The following is a 20587-nucleotide window of genomic DNA, read 5'->3' as shown; positions in this document are numbered from 1 at the left end:
TTCAACTGCTAACTAAAATATACTTGTGACATATTGCAATCACATGCAGCATCTTTCGGGACCATATTCTATATTATGCTCAAAGCATGAAAACCTCTGAAAGCCATTATGTTGAGATAGGCCAGACAGTATGAACTATACAATGGCCTTTTGTATCAATACAGGTGATGTGTATTTGTGTGTTCCTAGGGATGGGTTTCCTGTGGAATATGGAATAAGATCAGGGGGTGATTAATGCAAATCCTGTAACACTAGTTATGCACTAACACACACACACCTTTCTGGGAGGGCCATTGATCTGTTACAGGAAGGCAGAGGTCAAAGGCCCCAACCTGTGTAAAGAAATGGCTGAACTGTCCCAAGGTGGCTCTGGTTCTTGATCTGAAACCCAATATGAACTGGTAACCGGGAGATTAAACCCAGTTGAAAGGTTTGAAAGATTGACACCTACCTCCTATGCTGCAGTTGGCAGTGATCCCTGGTAAGCTATAGGTAAGTATGTAGGAACTTTATTAAATATATGTTTTCTCTCTAATGCTTTTGCCCTAAGAATAAATGTATTTGGCTTTATGAAGGCTGGTTGGTAACTGGTATACACTATTTCAGCCCCTGGCAGAAGGTTAACCACAGGTGCTGGGCCTCGGTCAGACCTGCTAGGAAAATCACACTGAGGAGCAGAGTAACTGAAAGGCTAAACTCCTGGTCTGGAGGGAGGGAGATGCAGGTCTCCACCTGAGAAAGGTGATGGCTATGAAGCCTGAAATCTTAAGTGGGTGCACTCGAGGAAGAGTTGGGTTGTGTTGGGGTCAGGGGCAGCTCTAGGCATTTTGCTGCCCCAAGCATGGCAGGCAGTCTGCCTTCGGCGGCTTGCCTGCGGAGGGTCCGCTGGTCCTGCGGCTTTGGCGGACTCCCCACAGGCGTGCCTGCGGGAGGTCCGCCGAAACCACGGGACCAGCGGACCCTCCGCAGGCACAGCTGCAGGAGGTCCGCCGAAGCCGCGGCACTAGCAGACCCTCCGCAGGCAAGCCGCCGAAGGCAGCCTGCCTGCCGCCCTCACGGTGCCGGCAGAGCGCCCCCCGCAGCTTGCCGCCCCAAGCACGCGTTTGGCGTGCTGGGGCCTGGAGCCGCCCCTGGTTGGGGTGGGAGGGAAGGTCAAAGGTGCAGTTAACTCTGAAACTGTGACAATACTATCCAAAATTACTCATAATGCCATCAATCTGTGGCTGACTGGTTTATAAATACCAAAAGTTATGCTATTTACAAACCTCTTCCACCTATTCATTCCCATCCCAAAATACTGCACAAGGAACATTATCTATCAGCAACATTTTTAGCAGACTTTACGACTTCCTTTTTATATATACAGTAAATGCATTCACATTTTGATGCAGAAGTGTGTTGCTACTGTATAGTATCACCCGCTCCTAATTTAGTAACACCCAAATTTTATTTTACTCAAACTCTCTTTGTTTAAAAAGCCGGAAAAATGTAAAAGTAAATTTTAAAAGTAATATCTATGTATTTCCCATTATTGAGTTTTGTTTAATTCCCTATTTACTGCAAAATATTCCCTTCTCTCCTGTGTTTTCATAGAGAAACTGGGGGAATTCTGCTCCAGGCATAATTAATGAGCCGTGCATAGTTTTAATGGTTTTGTGAAGAAAAAGCTTCTACTAAAGAGTTGCTGCAGTTCTGTCTTTTACCCACCAGAGGAAGAGAAAGAGCCTGAAGAATCTTCCACACAGCAGGCCAGGTCAGGAGACAGGGGCTATGGAGAGACAGACAGTGTGGGGGTGTTGGGGGGGCTGTCAGACAGGGGCTATGGAGAGACAGACAGTGTGAGGTGCTGGAGGGTGTCAGACAGGGGCTTATAAGGCCAAGTGGGGGAGGAGAGACTGGGGCAGGGTCTGAATAGGAGTGGAGGCATAGGTCCATAGGGGGAAGGGAGGTGCAGGGCCACATAGTGATGGGGGGAGTGCAGAGTTACATAGGGGCAGAGTTTATTCATCAGTAAAATTAATACAATATTTACCTAAATTACAACAAGAATTACAAAAGTTAAGCCAAACACTGATGCATTCAAATAAAAAATACTAGATGGTGGGGAGGGAATAATTTTTAGCTTTAGTTTTTATCAGTGTTGTGTATTAAACAGCACAAAGCACAACTAACTAATGAATGACAAATGACAGGAAGTTTTAAAAGTAAAAATCAGAGTTTTTTCATTGTAAAACAGATGCTGTGTTATGATTAATTAAGCAAAACCATGCAGCACTGAAACCAGAACACAATGAACAAACTATTAGCTGAATAAACAATAAAAAAAATCTAGGAAATACTCCAAAGATTAAATCTAAAAACAAGGACAGCTGCAGAGGGATCTTCTAAAATATGTTATACCAAGATAGGAAAGTGTCAGAGTTTTGTGTATACACCATTCCCCAAAATAGAGAAGCTTGCTTCTTTTTCATGTGTGTGGCCAGATTCCTCTAGTGATGCTGAGACCTACTTTAACAAACCATATCCTTACTGCAATGCCAGTTCTGTTCATGGACAATTCAAGCAGGTATAATGGGCTCAAAAAAACAACAACCTCCCACCACAAAAGCACCACCAAAATTAATTTCCTTAGTAGTAGTTTCATTAGAGAGGTCAAAGATTAAACGGAAACAGATGTAACCTCTTACCCCCATTTAAGGTGGTTTCTCTAGATCAGAGCTTAGGCACATTGGGCGAGGCACAGCAGGAGAGTCTGAGTACCTGTATTGTGCGTGCTGTGTGTACGAGCAGTGAACTTCTGGAGCTCGAATGTCAGATTGGCACATTTCCACAAGCTTTAAATTCACTTAAAGAAAAACTTAAGTAGAAAGTTCTTCTGTTTACAGTATCTTGGTAACTCTCAAGAATGGGAAGAAAGCAAAGAGAAAGACTGCAGTAGTTTAATCATTGGGTAAAATATTTTCCTCACTTTAACCATTTATGACTGGAAAAATAATAGAATGGAAATGCTAAAACTGCTAGTCACAAAATATTCGACAATTTTACCTTTTTTAAGGTTTGTACGTTGTATATAAACCAGTCCCAATGATGCAAATATATACAGTATTTGCAATAATTCAGTGAACAGTTCACGCTAGTTGTTGGTCAGGAATTGTTCACTTCAAATATTTACAATTAATTATTTTTGGCATGTGATTGGTCACAAAATATTGATTCTGATCCCTGATTACATAAGAAAATTTTAAAATTGCAGATCTGAACGATGAATGACAAAAACTGTAGAAAGTTGTGAAACTTTCAGGACCCTTGAACATTTTCATGGATACTAAGTAATCATCTCAATATTCACACACAATTAACAAAAGATCCCATGAATAACAGTGAATCATGAATATGTTAGAGATGATTTTTTTCCCCATTATTCAGTCAGCTCCAGTAAAAACATAGTTTTTACACACAGTATGTAGTGGAGTGCTATTAAATCTGCTGTAAGGCTTATATTCTTTGTCAACAAAAATAAATTGTGTAATTTTCAAGTTTCCACTTCTAAGCAACTTGCACCAACACTGATGTACAGGATATTCAAAAGAATCAAAGTACTATTTACCACAATTCTGTTTAATCTATACAAAGCCTCCAGGTATATGATAAGTAATCAGAGAAGAAACAAGTCCTAATACGGTACTCCTGGGGGATTCTGCACCCAAAAAACTGCGCACAATATTTTAAAATTCTGCATATTTGATTGGTCAGAATAACACAATATAATCACTCCAGTTTCAATTATTTGAGGAATTTATTTCAAAATACCTGTCAACAAGTATGTCAACAATACAGACAACAGCAAAAAAATATTCCCCCAGGAGTAGAGAGTTTTAGGCCTGGTCTACACTGGGAGGCAGGGGTCAATATAAGATACGCTGAAGTCGATGTATCTTATTTCTACTTACTTCCCGTCCTCACAGTGAGGGATCGACTGCCGCAGCTCCCCCGTCGACTCCGCTTCTGCCTCTTGCCCTGGTGGAGTTCCGGAGTTGACGGGAGTGCATTCGGGATCAATTTATCGCGTCTAGACGAGACGCGATATATCGATCCCCAATAGATTGACTGCTACCCTCTGATTCAGCAGGTAGTGTGGATGTACCCAAAGAAACCTCTATGACAACTCAGTTCCAGTTGGGGGATGTTGGGAGGGCTGTGTGGGGCCCCCAGAGCCCAGCTATAGGGCACCCCTTGGCCTAGACACCACCACTCCTCCCCCCCCCTCCAGATCCCAGCAACGAGGCATCCCCTGGCCCAGACACCAGCACCCTCAGAGCCTTTACTCCCCCCAGCTTCTTTACGGTCTGCCAGGTGATGTGGTGTGGTGCAGCCCTTCCTCACCCTTTGCCAGAGCAGGGCCTCCCAGCCGCTGTCCTGTCCCCGGGAGAATAAGGATCAAGCAGACAGGGGCGGCTCTAGAAATCGGGCTGCCCCAAGCAGCGCGGAGCGCTGCGCCGCCCTTCCCCGGTCCCGCGGCGGGTCCCCTCTTCCCGCGGCTCCGGTTGAGCTCCTGCCAGCATGCCTGCGGCAGGTCCACCGGAGCCCGGGACGAGCGGACCTGCCGCAGTCATGCCTGCGGGAGCTCACCCGGAGCCGCGGGAAGACGGGACCCGCCGCAGTCATGCCTGCGGCAGGTCCGCTCGTCCCGGGCTCCGGTGTACCTGCCGCAGGCATGCCGGCGGGAGCTCCACCGGAGCCAAATGCCGCCCCCCCGGGAAACGGCCGCCCCAAGCGCCTGCTTGGCGCGCTGGTGTCTAGAGCCACCCCTGCAAGCAGAGCATGCAGCCTCTAGCCCATCCAGGCTGTGTGCTCTGCTCACTGTGAACTGGGCTCTGCAGTGGCCCCTAGTGGCAGACAGCAGCTCTGCAGCCCCAATTATGTGGGAGGGAACAGGGAATTCTGTGAAATTCTGCATTGCCACAGTGGTGCAGATTTCCCCCAGGAGTAATACGGTCCCTGAAGTATACAGTCAGAATGCTATTCAAAACGTCCAGGAATGTACAATATTGCCACAAGGGATTTATCTGAAATGAGATTACTAGGTTTTTACTGGCTTGACTTTAGTGCTCTCACATTTGACAGATGCAACTGTGTAGTTTAGCAGAATGTTGATGGATGCTCTGTTCTCTAGTTTTCATAGTCTGTTTATGTTGGGAGTTGCCCTGCCCCCTGATACATTCTGCAATCTGTCACAACTATTTTATTTGCTTTTAGGAAGAACTGACAAAGTAAGCAACAAATATATGCCTCAGATTAATCAGGTGATGTGGCAATGATCAATTACAAACTGAAATTAGTGTAGTAGCTTGATGTGCCACTAGGAAGATTAGATCATAGGTTTCATGTTGGGTCAAAAACTAGAGGGATTTTCACTAACAAAATGAAGCATTTAGGCTAGTGGAAAGAACACACTTTTCTTATTATATCAGTGGTCAGGAACTGTATTAATGTCAGAGATGTAGTAAGCTAGAGCTTTTCAAAGATACACAATAAGTAATGAGAAACAGATATTCCCACCTGGAAAAGCCCCATTACATTTAATAGGAATAAAACTGCCAGGGTGATAGAATTTAAGACAGAATTGTATTCCTGCTATATAATTCCATCTCTCTAAAGTTGCTCATAGAAGCCATCACTGTAATAAGCAAATAGTTGTATGAGTTATTTCAAACATTTTATTATAATTGTTATCCTTTATTATATTCTCTAGGACTTTTCAAAGGGGCTTACCAGACCTGAACCTGTGATGTGTCCCTTCCACTTTGTTGCTCTATTTACTTTGTTTTGAGTTACCCTAGGACTGGCCCTTGCCTATTGTGTCAAGAGAGTGACCCTGGATCAGGTTCCTTCACCCTTAACATGCCTTTTTATACCCCTCGCATGCACTTTCATATCCTTATATCCCTCCTCTTAGCTCTTAGTAGCTAATTGTGATTGAGAGGGCTTCTCCTCCAGCAGGGAAGAACACTCCACAGAACTCCTAAAATTGGTAAGCAGGAACTGGCACCTATATATAATATTAGAGACCAGAATGACCAAAAGCATAACCTTGCAACATTAATATCAAGTTTCAAATGTACTACCCTGTGGTCAAGGTTCCTTCCCCACTCTGAACTTTAGGGTACAGATGTGGGGACCTGCATGAGAACCTCTAAGCTTAATTACCAGCTTAGATCTGGTTTGGCTACCACCACCCAAATCATTTAAGAGTTATTTGGGAAACTTTGTCTACCTCCCCCCAGAATATCTCCCTCCACCAATTCCCTGATAAACACTGATCCAAACCCTTGGATCTTAAAACAAGGAGAAATTAACCATTCCCACTCCTTTTCCCCCACCAGTTCCTGGTGAGTCCAGATCCAACCCCCTTGGATCTTAAAACAAGGAAAAATCAATCAGGTTCTTAAAAAAGAAGGCTTTTAATTAAAGAAGGAAAGGTAAAAAATCATCTCTGTAAAATCAGTATGGAAAATAATTTTACAGGGTAATCAGATTCAAAGAGCCCAGAGGAACCCCCTCTAGCCTTAGGTTCACAGTTACAGCAAACAGAGGTAAATCCTCTCAGCAAAAAGGAACATTTACAAGTTGAGAAAACAAACATAAACCTAACACGCCTTGCCTGGCTGTTACTTACAACTTTGAAATATGAGAGACTGGTTCAGAAAGATTTGGAGAGCCTGGATTGATGTCTGGTCCCTCTTAGTCCCAAGAGCAAACAACCCCCAAAACAAAGAGCACAAACACAAGCCTTCCCCCCACCAAGATTTGAAAGCATCTTGTCCCTTTATTGGTCCTTTGGGTCAGGTGTCAGCCAGGTTACCTGAGCTTCTTAACCCTTTACAAGTAAAAGGATTTTGGTGTCTCTGGCCAGGAGGGATTTTATAGTATTGTACACAGGAGGGCTGTTACCCTTCCCTTCATAGTTATGACACTTGTAAACAGTGAGGAAAGAGCATGGAGCTTTCTCTGAAACCCATATTATGCTGCCAATCAGTCAAGGAGCATGCTGCAGCATTATAACTATGTTAAATTTCTGCACATCGGCATTTACTTACAATTCTGGTCAATACAAAGAAGGTGCAAATGTAATACATTTTAAAAGCTGTAGTCAATTCCACATGTAAGGGATTTTCTGTCCATGTAAAGAATCAAATTTTATTATGCAGCATTCATTTGCATATGGGGCTGACTTCTTATACTTTAATGTTAGTTTTGAACCCCATAAACCTGTTATTTGCCCCTACAGAAAGCAAGAAGAAGCATACAGAGCAGTACTTTGCACAAAGTCACCAGCCATAAAAATAACAATTTCTTCATCATCATTACAGCACTAAAGCAAAGGTGCTTAAATACTAAAATGAATGAGTGAGATATAAAAATTTAGATAGACCAATTGATATTAAAACAAGTTGTATTTAAAATAGTTTCTGAAAGAATAAAGAACAGTGCTGGAAACCAAACAGAAGAAATAAAAATCAGGTTAGTCTGATTAAAGATTAAAAATAAATGTCTATTGCTGGAATAGTCTAGGAACCAAAACAGATTTGAAGTGTGGTTTGTCTCTGAAAGTCTATTAAAGTGGCACCATAACATTCCACGATCACTATGCCTCAATGATTTCCACATCAAATGTGTTCAGTTCATGGACAAATATGTTCTAACTACCATTCCTGAAAACTCAGACTGGGATCTGAGAGTCATGCTGGGAATTATATTTACTTCCCATGCATCATAACCAATAACATTTTCAGATTAAATTATTTCCTCACTGGAGGCCTAAGCCTGCACCATTGTAGTCAATAGGTATTTTGCTGTTGATATGAATGAGCATAGGATCCATCCCTTATATCTATACAGCATCACTTCAAATTATGCCCTTAGTTACCTTTGTGTAATCACATCTCCTTTTGAACTATGGCCCTAAGTACACATATGTGAAGTCCTCTTTCCTTTTATAGGTTTCCACAATTGCAGCTCAGTGGACTGTATTAACCAATTCCATTGACACTGCAGGAAGGAACAGAATCCAGTCAGCTCTCTCCTAACTGTGTCAGTTCAGCACAGGTAACACAAGTAAAATATAATGAATGGGTATTTAGTTACCAAATCAAACAGATGTGACAATGACTACATACAGAAAGCACATCTAGGTGCTATTTGTACATAATCATTCCTCAAAGGAAAACCACTATTTAAGGAAATCTTGCTCCACAAAAACAGTAGTTAAGTACATACCTGTACTTCAAAATCCATATTCTCCAGAAATTTTTGGTTCATGGTTTCAGCAAATTTGTTGATCGCTCTCAAAAACACTCTAAAAAGAGAAAAACAATGGAATACATTTACGGATGTAATCTTTGGCATGATCTCCTTATCATGTCTGATAGCAATTAAAAGCTCATTTATTTAAAGAATGACAAAACTAGAAGTAGCAGAAGTCACACATCCACAAAATACCACAAGCTTCATTCCTTTGAACAGCACGTCATTTAAAATATACTATACTTTGTGAAAGTGTTTCATTCATTATTTGACTGTCAGAAGGTTCCTCAATTATGTTTTCAATATAAAAAATTGGCAATGTTATTTCTTTGTTCTGCTGAACATTACAGTGAACTGTAGCAAACACACAGTATAATAAATCTTTCATACACAATTTACCTTCTATGTGACAGCTATGCTTTGTTTACAGAAATGTTATTGCTTTCCTTTCATTGAATTGTCAGCCAGAAATACTCAAACCTTTTGTGATTATACAGGTGGTTAGCTCATTAGGAATATAAGGTATATTTTCCTAATTAAAATATACAATGTAAAGCTCGTTGATTTTCCTACAGAATCTCATGTTTCCTCACAGTTTCTTCTGCAGGTAGATTGTAATACACACTCTAAATTGACTTAATACATTTAATTTTTTGCAAGAAACACAAAGGTCAGAATCTATTATTGCACACCAGGTCATAACTCAAAGAGCTAGGAACGTAGCACCTTTTCCTAGTACAATGCTTTCTTAAAAGGAAATGCCAGGTTAAAAGTCATATTTGGAAAACAAACTTCTCTACCTATCAAACCTTCAAATTAAAAAGTCAGTCAACTGTACCTCTCAATATTTATGATGTTTGTTTATTTTATGCACTTCATTCAGCTTGGAATTTGAAAATAAAATCATCTATTTGACTTTAGTTTACACCTAGTTTTTGGTCAGTTTAGTATGTCATGCAGCGACGTTTGGGTTGCAGGTAACATTCACTACTTTAAAAGTAGTGTGGGAACAGTGTCTTTATTTGGTGCCTTAGTTCTGGTAGACGTGAATCCCTCCTCGTCAAGGAATGAATTTAATATGCCCCTCAGTATGATGCAAGGGCTGACTTAGGGGTCTCACCTTACAACTCTCTTCTTCTCACCTCACTTTGTTTTTCTATAAGGGTAGGGATACTGATTTCTTGATGACCTGACAGACCCTGCTGTTTGCCAATAGGAATCACAAAAGGGCAGTGACAGGCCCATCCAGGCAGGGACTTGAATAGTCCCCTGAAGTGAGATGGATTCCAAGGCCCCCCCAGTGGGAGCAGGGGTGATTCTTACTCCCTTGCTGACACTCTACAGGGTTCACTGCCTGACATTGGGGCTTGACGGGGGAAGAGGTGCCTAGTCATTTGTGTTAAAAGCAGTGTTGTTCTTCCAGTTTTATGTAGCTATTGTTTCAGGACCTCGTGATGATACAGATCCGATTTCTGATTATAAAGGGAATTATAATCACTGTGTTTGAGGTCAGGAAAGATTTCCCACTCCCTAGACCACCGTCCAAACTATTATGGATTGTTTTGCTGTGGAGCAACCTGCAGAAACCATCTTGCAGGCCCATAGGGCTGAAGGGCAAGTGCCCAGATCACTCCAAGATGGGCCGTTGGCAGCCCTAGTTAAGAATTGTAGGCAGACAATTTGCTCAGAACAACAGAAATGCATTTTCAGGGTACATTTATTGTACAAAGACTGTGGTCTTTGTTATTAAGGTTGAACTTGACTGGCCAGAACTCTCTAGGAGTTGATGGCCATTCCATCCTTTCCCAAGGCAAAGAGCTTGAGAGTAGGAGTGCTACAGACCTATATACCTCTTGGGGAGGTATATAGGGCATAGGTTGACCCTTACTATCATTCAAAAATATAGCCCTCTCACTCTCCCATCCCTAATGTTGGTGGGGTTTTGTATGTGCAATTTGTAGGTGGCATTCTGGGCATCCTACTGGAGTCCAGTGCATTATGATTCTTTCGGAATTGCAGGGATGGTGCAGTCTGAATGATTACAATTCCCTTTCCCTTTCACATCAGCTAGCTAACCTAGCTGTCACAGGCATCCTGGTCAAGAACTCCCTTTGGAACACTCAACAGTGTAGGATCTGCATGCTGGGCCCATGTCCCTTTAAACATCTGTTGGCAGCCTGTCTGGCACACTTCCTGGCACAGACTCTCTGTTTAGTACCCTTTCTGGAAGTGGGACTCTGCAGCCCAGCTGCTTTAGGACCCAAGACCAGTGCTGAACCCCTTCATGCCTTCACAGTAGCTCAAGCACACCTGCCCCAGACTGCCAACTTTGTGGGGCACTCTAGTTTATAGTTTACCTCAACAGGGACACATGACATAGGAAGCAATCAAACAGCCTTTGCACAAGGACGTCTGAAACACCACTGTTTATTTTAAACAGAGATATACAGACCTAAGTAAAACAATGAACATCAGCTACATCATTCCCTGCCCCAGTTTCCTCACCATTGTTGAGCATTCTTTGAGATATGGATCAGTGTTCTTTCAGGGTTCTCCATCCCCTCTATTCCATCTCAGGGCTTCTCTGAATAAAGGGTGTCCCTGCATTCAGTACCCTTCAGCTCCAGCAATCAAAAAAGTTTCCTTCAAGTCAGGACATCTGCCCTTTTGAGTCCCTCCCTAACTTCTTAATGTTTGTGTTTTTAAACAACTGCTCTGATACTCCAAATCTTTGTTCCCTTGGGGTATTTTTTTCACTCCTTAAAAACTTAGCTCTCTGCAGCCAAATTGAAGAAATCTTGTTTCACCTAGGCTATAGCCAACCCATTGTTCAGTTCAGGCAAGATCTATTCAGATGTTGATGATCTTTAAGGACCACCCTATTCAGAGACAGTGCTCAAGAGCCTCTCCCTGTCTTCTCAGCACAAGGAGTAGGAGGCAAGAATACGGTAAAGAAAATAGGGGATGAAACATTCAGAGAGTTCATAATCTCAAAATTAATAAACTGCATATAGCCAAATTACTGAAATTGTCATGCCGTCTAATTTAATTAACTAACCAAGATAGCCATCAAACTAATCTACTTAAAAATGCGTGACAAGACTGTTGGCTGATGTTTGTTTTCTTTTTATCAATTATGTTTAACAATGCTTAAGAAGGGCTAGGGATGTAAAGGAAAACACAAGGAAAGTGTCTGAAAGATACACTAGAAATGGTTTGTGAGGTACGTATTAACCAATTAAAACTACCTGATTATATTAACATAGTTACAAGGCCTTATACCATATATTCTGCCTATTCTTCATCAGTCTCCATTTGTAGGGCACCCCTTTCATACTCAGGGCCATTTTCATCTGGTACATTGGAGTAACACATTTGCAGGAAATATGCAATATCTTCATGCTGTCAAGTCTGAAATACTTCTCATACATTTGTATTTTGCCTTGAGGGTATCTCTGTTATTGGCATTCAGTGAGGAGACTTGACTTCTATGTCTGGCTCTGTCACTGTGTTGCTGTGTGAACTATGGCAACTAAAAATGTCTAATGCCTCAGTTTCTCCTTTTGTAGAAAAAGAGATATCAGTTAACTACCCCAATGGGGTTCATTTGAAGCTAAAGTTATGCTTGTAGAGTGCTTTGAGATCCTCAAATCTGATAGTAGAGGCAAGTATTGTTTTAATTATTGTTATCGGTATATTGCATTACAGTGTAGTGTGGACTAATGGACTGACCTTAAGTCTCAGTGAAGAGAAAGTCAAACTCAATCCAGACAAAAGAAAAAAAAAGTTTTATTTTAACTGACAGCAGAGAGAAGATACAGAGAATTAGAGAGTGCTCAAAATGCACTTCATACTAGCTGAATTCAGAAATAATTTCAAAAGAAAGACGTACCCTACCATAACTCATGTTACTCTGCCTCCCTGACAGCTCACTGCACCTCTTCTCTTCTCAGAACCTGGATCAGTAGTAGCCAAGTCTGCGTTCAAGATTGAGAATGCTCAAAGGGCAGCATCTCAATTTTCGAAGCAGGATTCTCATTTAATTGAAATGACTTTTCCTTATTAACTTCCCCCTCAGACTCTTAAATTCTTTGGAGATGCCACTGATTTTTATCACTCAGATCCACAAAAACTGTTCTAGGAGGTGTTTATGTATAATAACTTCTTCATAGATATCTGAGAGCTATGAAACATGCTCCTGACAGTATTTAATGTTTTTGGTGTAGGATGGCTAATTAAGACTCTACTCACTGACAATATATATTTCCAGAATTTTTCTCCCATGTCCTGGAAGACATCACTTCTACATTACCATTCATATCAACAACTTAGGTCTACAGGCCTGTGGGTGACCTTCATCAAGGCCCAAATTTTTCCTTTCCACCAAGCCAAATAGCTGAGCTTAATTCAGAGGATAAGAAGGGAAGAATCATGCTCTGACATTCCTCTCTGGTGTTATATGGACCGGTGATCTGTTAGGTCACTCCAATCCTTGACTCTGGGAGCCAGCCATACCCTGCTCTGCTGTGAGAACCCCCACTCCTGGGCTGTTCACGCACAGCCTCTGGCATGTAAGCTGCTCCTTGGATTGTGCAACTGAATGACACTAGCCAATATCTCCAGCCCCAGACACAACCCTAGGAACCTCCGCCTTGCAGTGCCCAGTTATGCCCACTGGACGCTGCAAGCTTATATGAGTTCATCAGTTTAACAAAATAAATTGATATGTACTAGGTTTGTTATCCCAAGAGGAGTCTCTGACATGCTTCAAACCAAACACATTGCTTCTGGTAGAATAAACAAACAGATTTATTAACTCCAAAGATCAATTTTAAGTGATTATAAATCAAAGCATAACAAGTTGGATCTAGTCAAATGAAATAAAAGAAAAACGCATTCTAAGCTGATCTTAACACTTTCAGTGACCTTACAAACTTAGATGCTTCTCACCACATGCTGGCGGGTTGCCCTTCAGCAGGGCTCTCCCATTTGATCAGCACTTCAGTCGCTTGGTGGTAATGTCTGTAGATGGAGGTGGCAGAGAGGAAGAGCATGGAAAAGTCTCTCTCTTTTATCATGTCCTTTCTTCCCTCTTGGCTTCCCCCCTCCTTCAGAGTCAGTCCCAAACTGACCAAAGGATGACTCACTCGAGAGTTCAACAGATCCTTTTGTTGCTGCATAGGCCAGCATCCTTTGTTCCTGTGAGGGTGGCTGGGTTTGTCCCATACATGCCCTGATGAGGTGTGAACTGCCCCTCTGCTCTTGGAGAGTTTTTGCCTGGGCTTGTTTCAAGCCATGAAGACACATTTTCAGCCTCATAACTATATACATGAAATTGTAACCTATAACACTATAACAACAATTCTCATTAGTGTATCATGAGCCTTCCGAAGTCACCCGGCACGACAAACTTTGCATTGGATACCACACAATCATTTTACAAGGATGAACATGGGCTGTGGGGTGTTCCCACAAGGCACAGAGTGTCATACACATCCCTCAGTTTGTAAAGTGACAATGAAGTCATTCCTCAGCTACTTCTGCCATCTTGAAGCTTCAGTAGCTCCAGCTGCTCTTGCATCCCCAATTTGCAGTGGCTATGTCTGGTAGACACACACACCATTGAATCTATTGGTCTCATCTATGTTCCTCCTACCCATGCTCCATGCTGCTGAGGAAGATGAAAACCCCCAGGGTCTTCGCCAGTCTGTCCTGGGGGAGGAAATTCCTTCCCGACCCCAAACTTGATGATCAGATGGACTCTGAGTATGTGGGCAAGACCCACTAGCCAGACACCTGGGAAAGAATTCTCTGAGCCCTCCCTATCTAAAGTCTCATCAGCAGTCATTGCGGATATTTGCTGCTAGCAGTCACAGACTGGCTACATGCCATTGTAGAGAGTCTCATCATACCATCCCCTCAATAAACTTATCAAGCTCAGTCTTGAAGCCAGTTAGAAACTGTTGCATTGAGGCTAGCAACTCCTCTTCCTGTCACACATCACGTGCATAAGTGGTTTATATTCTTTACCCACAGTCAGTGAAAGAGAAAAATATCTTACAAGATTAATTTATATTCTCACTTGCCTATCTCATACCTCCACTGCCTTCTTGTGTGTCCTTTTACAAAGCCAGAGTAAAGCATGTGTGGCTTTTCTAGGAGTTTAAAAAAAAACCCTTGACCCAGCCCCAATTCCAGCTGCTTATCATGGTCAGTGATTGAAACAGCAATCACAAACAGCAAGCAAATTGAAACAGGAACATAGAAGGTGCACTGGATACAGAATGAATAAGCAGTCAGCGTGACAGAGGGGAGATTAAAGCAGACATTTACTACTTCCGTGGACAAAATACAAAGCAGTAGGAAAGAGCGTGAGAAACTCAGAGAAAAGTGAGATGAAGAAAAAAAAACTGTGAGAAACTTTGGGAGATAACGGCAGCAACCAGCTGACAACAGCCTGCCACCGAATCAGAAACAGACAGCAGTACAAGATGGGCACATTGCTACGAATGTGAAACACAGATGACTGACTTATCAACTTTGGCAACACTTATCATGGGAATAAAGTTACTGCATTTGAATGGACTGTTTTCCTGGTGGGCTAAACCACTCCTCTGCTACCTGCTAAAGACACATCTTTTGAGGCAAAGAAAATGTTATCACTTAATAGTATTTATCACTTTGTCTCAATTCAGTATTTCAATAGACAGATGTGTAGTAGTTTTCTAATACTGCAAACTGTCAGTTTCCTAAATTCACATCTGCTCTACCTGGTCTAAGAAATTCTGTCTGAATAGCTTAGTCAGAAAAGAATAGCTTCAGAATATCATCTACCCTACTTCTGTGATTTGTTTCTGCTATAAATTGCTTGTTATGTACAATTCATTTTAGATTATTAGTAGAGCACTTATTATTTGCAAAGTCACCTTTGAACAACCAAACTAATATATACTCTACAATGAACCAGAGGTAATCTGACAGCAGTACAACAAAGTGTGCCGAAAGAAAGCCAAGATGAGTGACTGCTTTGATGCAAAACTGCAAAAACCAAAATGTGGAGGCTTCTATTAACAATTTCTTTGCTTTACCATCATCACCTCAGTTTGCGGACTCTCCTTTAATATTTACCCAGAGTGATAGCTTCAGGACAGCTTATCTCCCTTATAGACACCAAAATAAGGTGACAAAACTGCTCCTCACACTGGTGCTGAATTCTTTTGAAAATCTGTACATTAAGAAGCTTGATTATTTGAAAATATAAATGCCTAAGGAAGCTATCATAATAAGCCATGGAACAACTAATGTGGTTTGATAGGCATTTTCAATTATTCACCTGTATAATGTGTCCCTTCCCACCCCACTGTGCTCCTGTCTTTTGTATGCTCCAACTAAGAGTTTATGTTTTAGGGACATCTTGAGTGAATCCCTTCCTAGAAATCACACAGTGCCTTTTGCTGTTGCCAGATAAAATTAGAAAATAAGGGACAAAGGTCCAGAACCTGAGATAGTATAAATGCATGTAGATTCATTGAATTCAATAAAGTTAGGCTAATATATGCCAGCCAGAGACCAGGCCCATACTTTTCAACCCTGATAAAGACTTGGTCTACACTGGGGGGGCGAGAGGGGAATAAATCTAAGATACGCAACTTCAGCTACCAGAATATCTTAGATCGACTTATCTCCTGGCGCGGGATCGACGGCCGCGGCTCCCCTGTCGACTCCGCTTCTGCCTCTCGCACTGGTGGAGTTCCGGAGTCAATGGGGAATGCGTTTGGGGATCGATTTATTGCATCTAGACGAGATGCGAGAAATCAATCCCCGATAGATTGCTTGGACTGCTCCTTCTGATAGAAAGGGAGCCAGGGGAGGAGGAGTAGGACACTCTAAAGAGCTCCCCTTGTGGTGTTTCCTCTGAATGCTTGCATGGGAAGGAGCAGGGCTAGCCCTTTGGGGAAAAGCAGCATGCTATGCCCCTATACCCTGTGGATCCACCCACAGCCATTCACACAGAGCTTTGTGCCACTGGTTTCTGCACCTGCTGCAGCTTGCCCTTGCCCCAACATTAATGGGGTCACAGTATGCCAGGGGACTAGGAATCAGCCCGTGGGCCAAGAGATCTGGATTCTGATGCTAAACTGCTGCATGACTGCGCTGGGTCACTCAGCATCTCTGAGTCTCAGTGTTCCCAATGTGAAGTAGAGGTATTGACGTAATGTTTGTAAACACTTTGTAGATATAAGCAAAAAGCCAGTCAGTGGCTTTCCTAGAAGTCATTTTAATGTCACTTGAAATTTCACTAGCATTGAAATTTCAGGGGGACTGAAAACATGTGAAACCAGTTGGTCACAAAAATGCACATATATCTGTGTTGTTGTTTTTTTAAAATCAGTTTGACTCAGTCCTGGTAATTCAATATCTCACTGCTTGAGCTTTTTGTAAATATAGATTATATACAAAAAGCATAAGGGAAATACTTTTTTGTACTCTTCTATTATTTTTATTTAATTTTATCCTGAAATATATCAGAGTATCACATATTTGTTTCCCTTCAGGGAAGGCATCTTCTCTGATAAGAATATAAAGGATTACAAGCACATACAGATATGTTTCTCTCTTTTCCTCATTTGTATTTTTGTTCACCTATGGTTCATTCAAGAAGGTGCTTGATCCACTTGACTTTGATAGTAAAAAGGAAAAAAAAAGAGGCAGAGATAAAAATAAAGTGTTGAGCTCACAAATAGTTAGCTTTCATTTTTCACCTTGAGGCACAGAGAGAACTGTGCTTAGGGAAGATAGAAGCTAACTACTTTACAGCAGATATTGTGGTAGCACAAAAGAGGTTATAGTGAATCAGCAGATTATGGCTCACTAAAAAGACAAGTGTCAGATGCATAATAGGTCTAATAATTGTCCTTAGAATGCTGCTTTCTTTGTAAATGAGAATCCTATAGGGAAATATGACTAGCATATTTTAGCCTCCAAAGGACTGTGAACACTATATGGGTCTAAAGAAACTATTTATAGATCACTTCATTTCTTGGAGACTTTTAAGATATTGTGTTTGCAGCACAATATCCAAAACATTGATCCAAAACTTCAGTGAGGAATGATCCAGTTAGTAATTAATTAATTAAAATTACATAAGACTTGTTCTACAAGATTTACCGTATATGAGAAGTTATGGATAGTGAAGTTGCTAATCACTTAGCTTTTGAGTCCTTTATTGTGGTGAAGCAGCAAAGAATCCTGTGGCACCTTATAGACTAACAGAAGTTTTGCAGCATGAGCTTTCTTGGAATGAATTGCCACTTCTGGGCAGCATAAGCAGGCTCAGATTGCATCCGAAGAAGTATTCATGCATCATGCTGCAAACTTGTTGTTTAGTCTATAAGGTGCCACAGGATGCTCTGCTGCTACAGAACACAGCAGACTACTCTGAGATTATTGTGGTGAGACATTTTGCAGGCATAGGTACGTGTATCTGTTGGTTTGAACTGTTAATTATTTATTGGTCGTGTCTGTAGATGTGCGTGTATATTTGTAATATATAGTTATTTTGAAGACTGGCAAATAGTGTTCATTGCCTAGGTCTCAGGGTGCTTTACACCGATTAAAATAGCCAATATATCAAAAATATCATCCTTGTAAAATAAAACAACTACTGTACATTCCAAAGACTGTAGGTCTTCTGCTAGAATTATTAAATGTAAAGGCAGAGGCCTGCATGGAAAGATAATATTTTGTTTTTACAGCTTGACAAACTCGGCTGCTGATTAACGACTAAAGCAGTTGCCAGAAGTTGATCTTTCACTAAGACGTTCAACCCAAAACCTAACAGCAAGGGCATCCCAACAAATGTCATCTACAAAGACAGGATGTTTGTCAGTGAAAAGGGGTGTCTCTGGGAGATTGCTCTGAGCTTTAGATAAAACCCAATACCTTGGATTGCAGCCAGAAGTTAATACATCCATGTTCTGCACTGGCTATGCAATATATAACAGCTCACCCCGTTCAAGAGGTGAACCGCTGCAAGGAGACGGATTTGGGTTTTTTGTAAGGAGGTGCTCAGATAACATGATGAGATGAGTGCTGTATATGATAGGAAAGAAGCTGAGATAAAGAACATTTGATGCTACAAAGCGGCAAATTATTGTAGCCAGGCTCATATCATGAAGAAATAATTGGAGACTTACAACACCAATAGATGAAAGAACCATCATATGCCACAGCTCTCACCTGTGACTCAAGAGCAGCAAAGCATTAAGATGGACTTATAGACCACGCTTATTCCTCTAGTTGCTATTCATCAGCATACTCTTTTCCAGGCTAAAACTTAGCCAATTCTGTCTTTTCCAAGTACCTCCTCTACTGATAATTGGAGCCTTGTAGGCCTACCCCACATGTAATCCTAACTGTGGGAAAGTGGATACAAATTTATAAAGTGTCACAATAACATATAAATATAAATGCTAATGGGAAAAGTTTCACAAGGGAAACAGACTAATCCAGATAAAAAGGCCTACTGATATAACTCAAAAATGGCGTGAAGATTTTGTCTGGTAAAACAAAAAAAATGTGGGACTGGAAATAAATGAACCAAAATGATGCATCAGAAATTACCTGATTTGTGGACAAAATAATGAGAGGATGGGTTATTTAGAGGTCTTAAAATAAAGAAGAGACTTTGAGTGGGGCCCTCCAACTGAGGAATTCCTGGAGGAGGGGGAAGGTTTCTGCTCCACTCCAGGGAATTCATCCTTCGCTCGTGGATTTTGAAAGCCATTGTATCATCATGAAGCCCAGACCCAGCCATCGACGCTGCACCAGCGGAAACTTCAGCCACAGACATCTGGCTCTGGCTCCTCTTTCCTTGTGTGTTCCCTTCTATCCCCACTATTGTTCCTGTCCTCCCTCTCTCTCGCTCTTGGCATTCCATTTGATCCTGTGGTCAACTGTGCCAGCACAATGGAACAGAGGGCCCATCTTGCTCTGTCCAGCTTGTGAGAGACCAGTGAAAGAGTCTGTCTCAGTCAGCAAAGACTGTGTCCCACACAGCCCAATGTACTACACATTTGCCAGGCCTCAAAGTGGCTGACAAACCCATGTGCAGTGCTTGTGATTTCCAGCCGTGAGGTAGCAAATAAAAGTCAACGCCAAAGACAGTCTTTGCTTGTCTCTTCTTTCCCCATTTGTGTTTGTCTTGTTTTGTCTTCTAGGAAATAGTACTGGAGTTTAACAACAATCACAACAGCTCTAACTCACTCATTCACTCCTCTTTGCCCCAAAAGGACAGTTATTACCATCTTCGATGCCACCTAAGAGAATGGCTAATGGGGGGAGGGTTTCCTTTTAAAAATTCTCCACAGCTAAAGGAAAGGGGAATAAGAGAAATTGTTAAAATGAAAACCTTACTTTCCATTTCAAATTCTTTAGCTATTTTTGCTTTCTGTTTTTGTACATTAAATAAATGGTTAAAGGGATGCTTAATAGTATGTTTGCCATGGAACTAAGAAAACCAAGGTCTCTGTATACCAAACCTCAAACTTGTTGAATGCTCTTTAATGTTGGACAGTGACAGGATCATGTCAACACCTTTGACCCTCTGGGGGCATTTATTTCATCTACATTAATGCAACACTTCCCTTTAGGAAGACATAGAAATAGCAACATCCGGGTTTGATGAAACGGGGATACAGAGCTGAGTGTTCTCTACTATTGGTGACACCATGGACCAAAGTATCTCCCCAAGTGTTGTACACACCTTGAATAACAGTGATGAGAGGGATCTCTGAAAAGTCAATGAATGTACTCTGATGTAAAAATGGTGCAAGAACAAAATCAAGCCAAACATTCTACATCCCAATCAATGCCTATTTCCTTCTCCTGCATTTTAACACAAGGAAAGTCCCAGTCTGATATTCAACCAGATTCCCAGGTTATGAATGTCATTTGGGAAGAACCAGCATAAAGACCATAGACAGCCTGGAAGGCCTCCTTGGGGTATGCAGAGCAACGGTGTGTGTGTGTGCGCGTTAAACCTCGTTTACCAAGGTCACTGCAATGAAAGTATTTTTTGACATGCAACTCATCTACTTTAAAAAAAGCAAAAATCTGGCAGCTAGAATCCTGTTAAATGGGGCTTCATGCAAAATTCAACAGGGATAATGAAACTGTCTTTATGCATTTTAAAATTGATATTTCAACAAGTCTATTTAACAGTAATGCATATTTGCATGGAGGTGCAAACCAGAAAAGAGACTGATCTGGCTGAATGTTTAGC

At 41.5% G+C, this 20587-nt stretch overlaps 1 protein-coding gene across 6 annotated transcripts in view; it reads right to left on the bottom strand.

Moving 5' to 3' along the window:
- Positions 1 to 20587, bottom strand: part of DOCK2 (dedicator of cytokinesis 2) — a 509152-nt gene that overhangs the window by 96006 nt on the left and 392559 nt on the right. For all 6 annotated transcript variants that reach the window (XM_039483819.1, XM_039483820.1, XM_039483824.1 and 3 more), the window contains one exon: positions 8278 to 8356. In XM_039483819.1, coding sequence (XP_039339753.1) covers positions 8278 to 8356 — 79 coding nt within the window. The remainder of the gene's footprint in view (positions 1 to 8277; positions 8357 to 20587) is intronic.

The sequence above is a fragment of the Mauremys reevesii genome, linkage group 8, assembly GCF_016161935.1.
Source record: "Mauremys reevesii isolate NIE-2019 linkage group 8, ASM1616193v1, whole genome shotgun sequence".
NCBI lineage: Eukaryota > Metazoa > Chordata > Testudines > Geoemydidae > Mauremys > Mauremys reevesii.
Note: the sequence above shows the minus strand (reverse complement) of the source record. Positions and strands in the feature narration are given on the sequence as shown.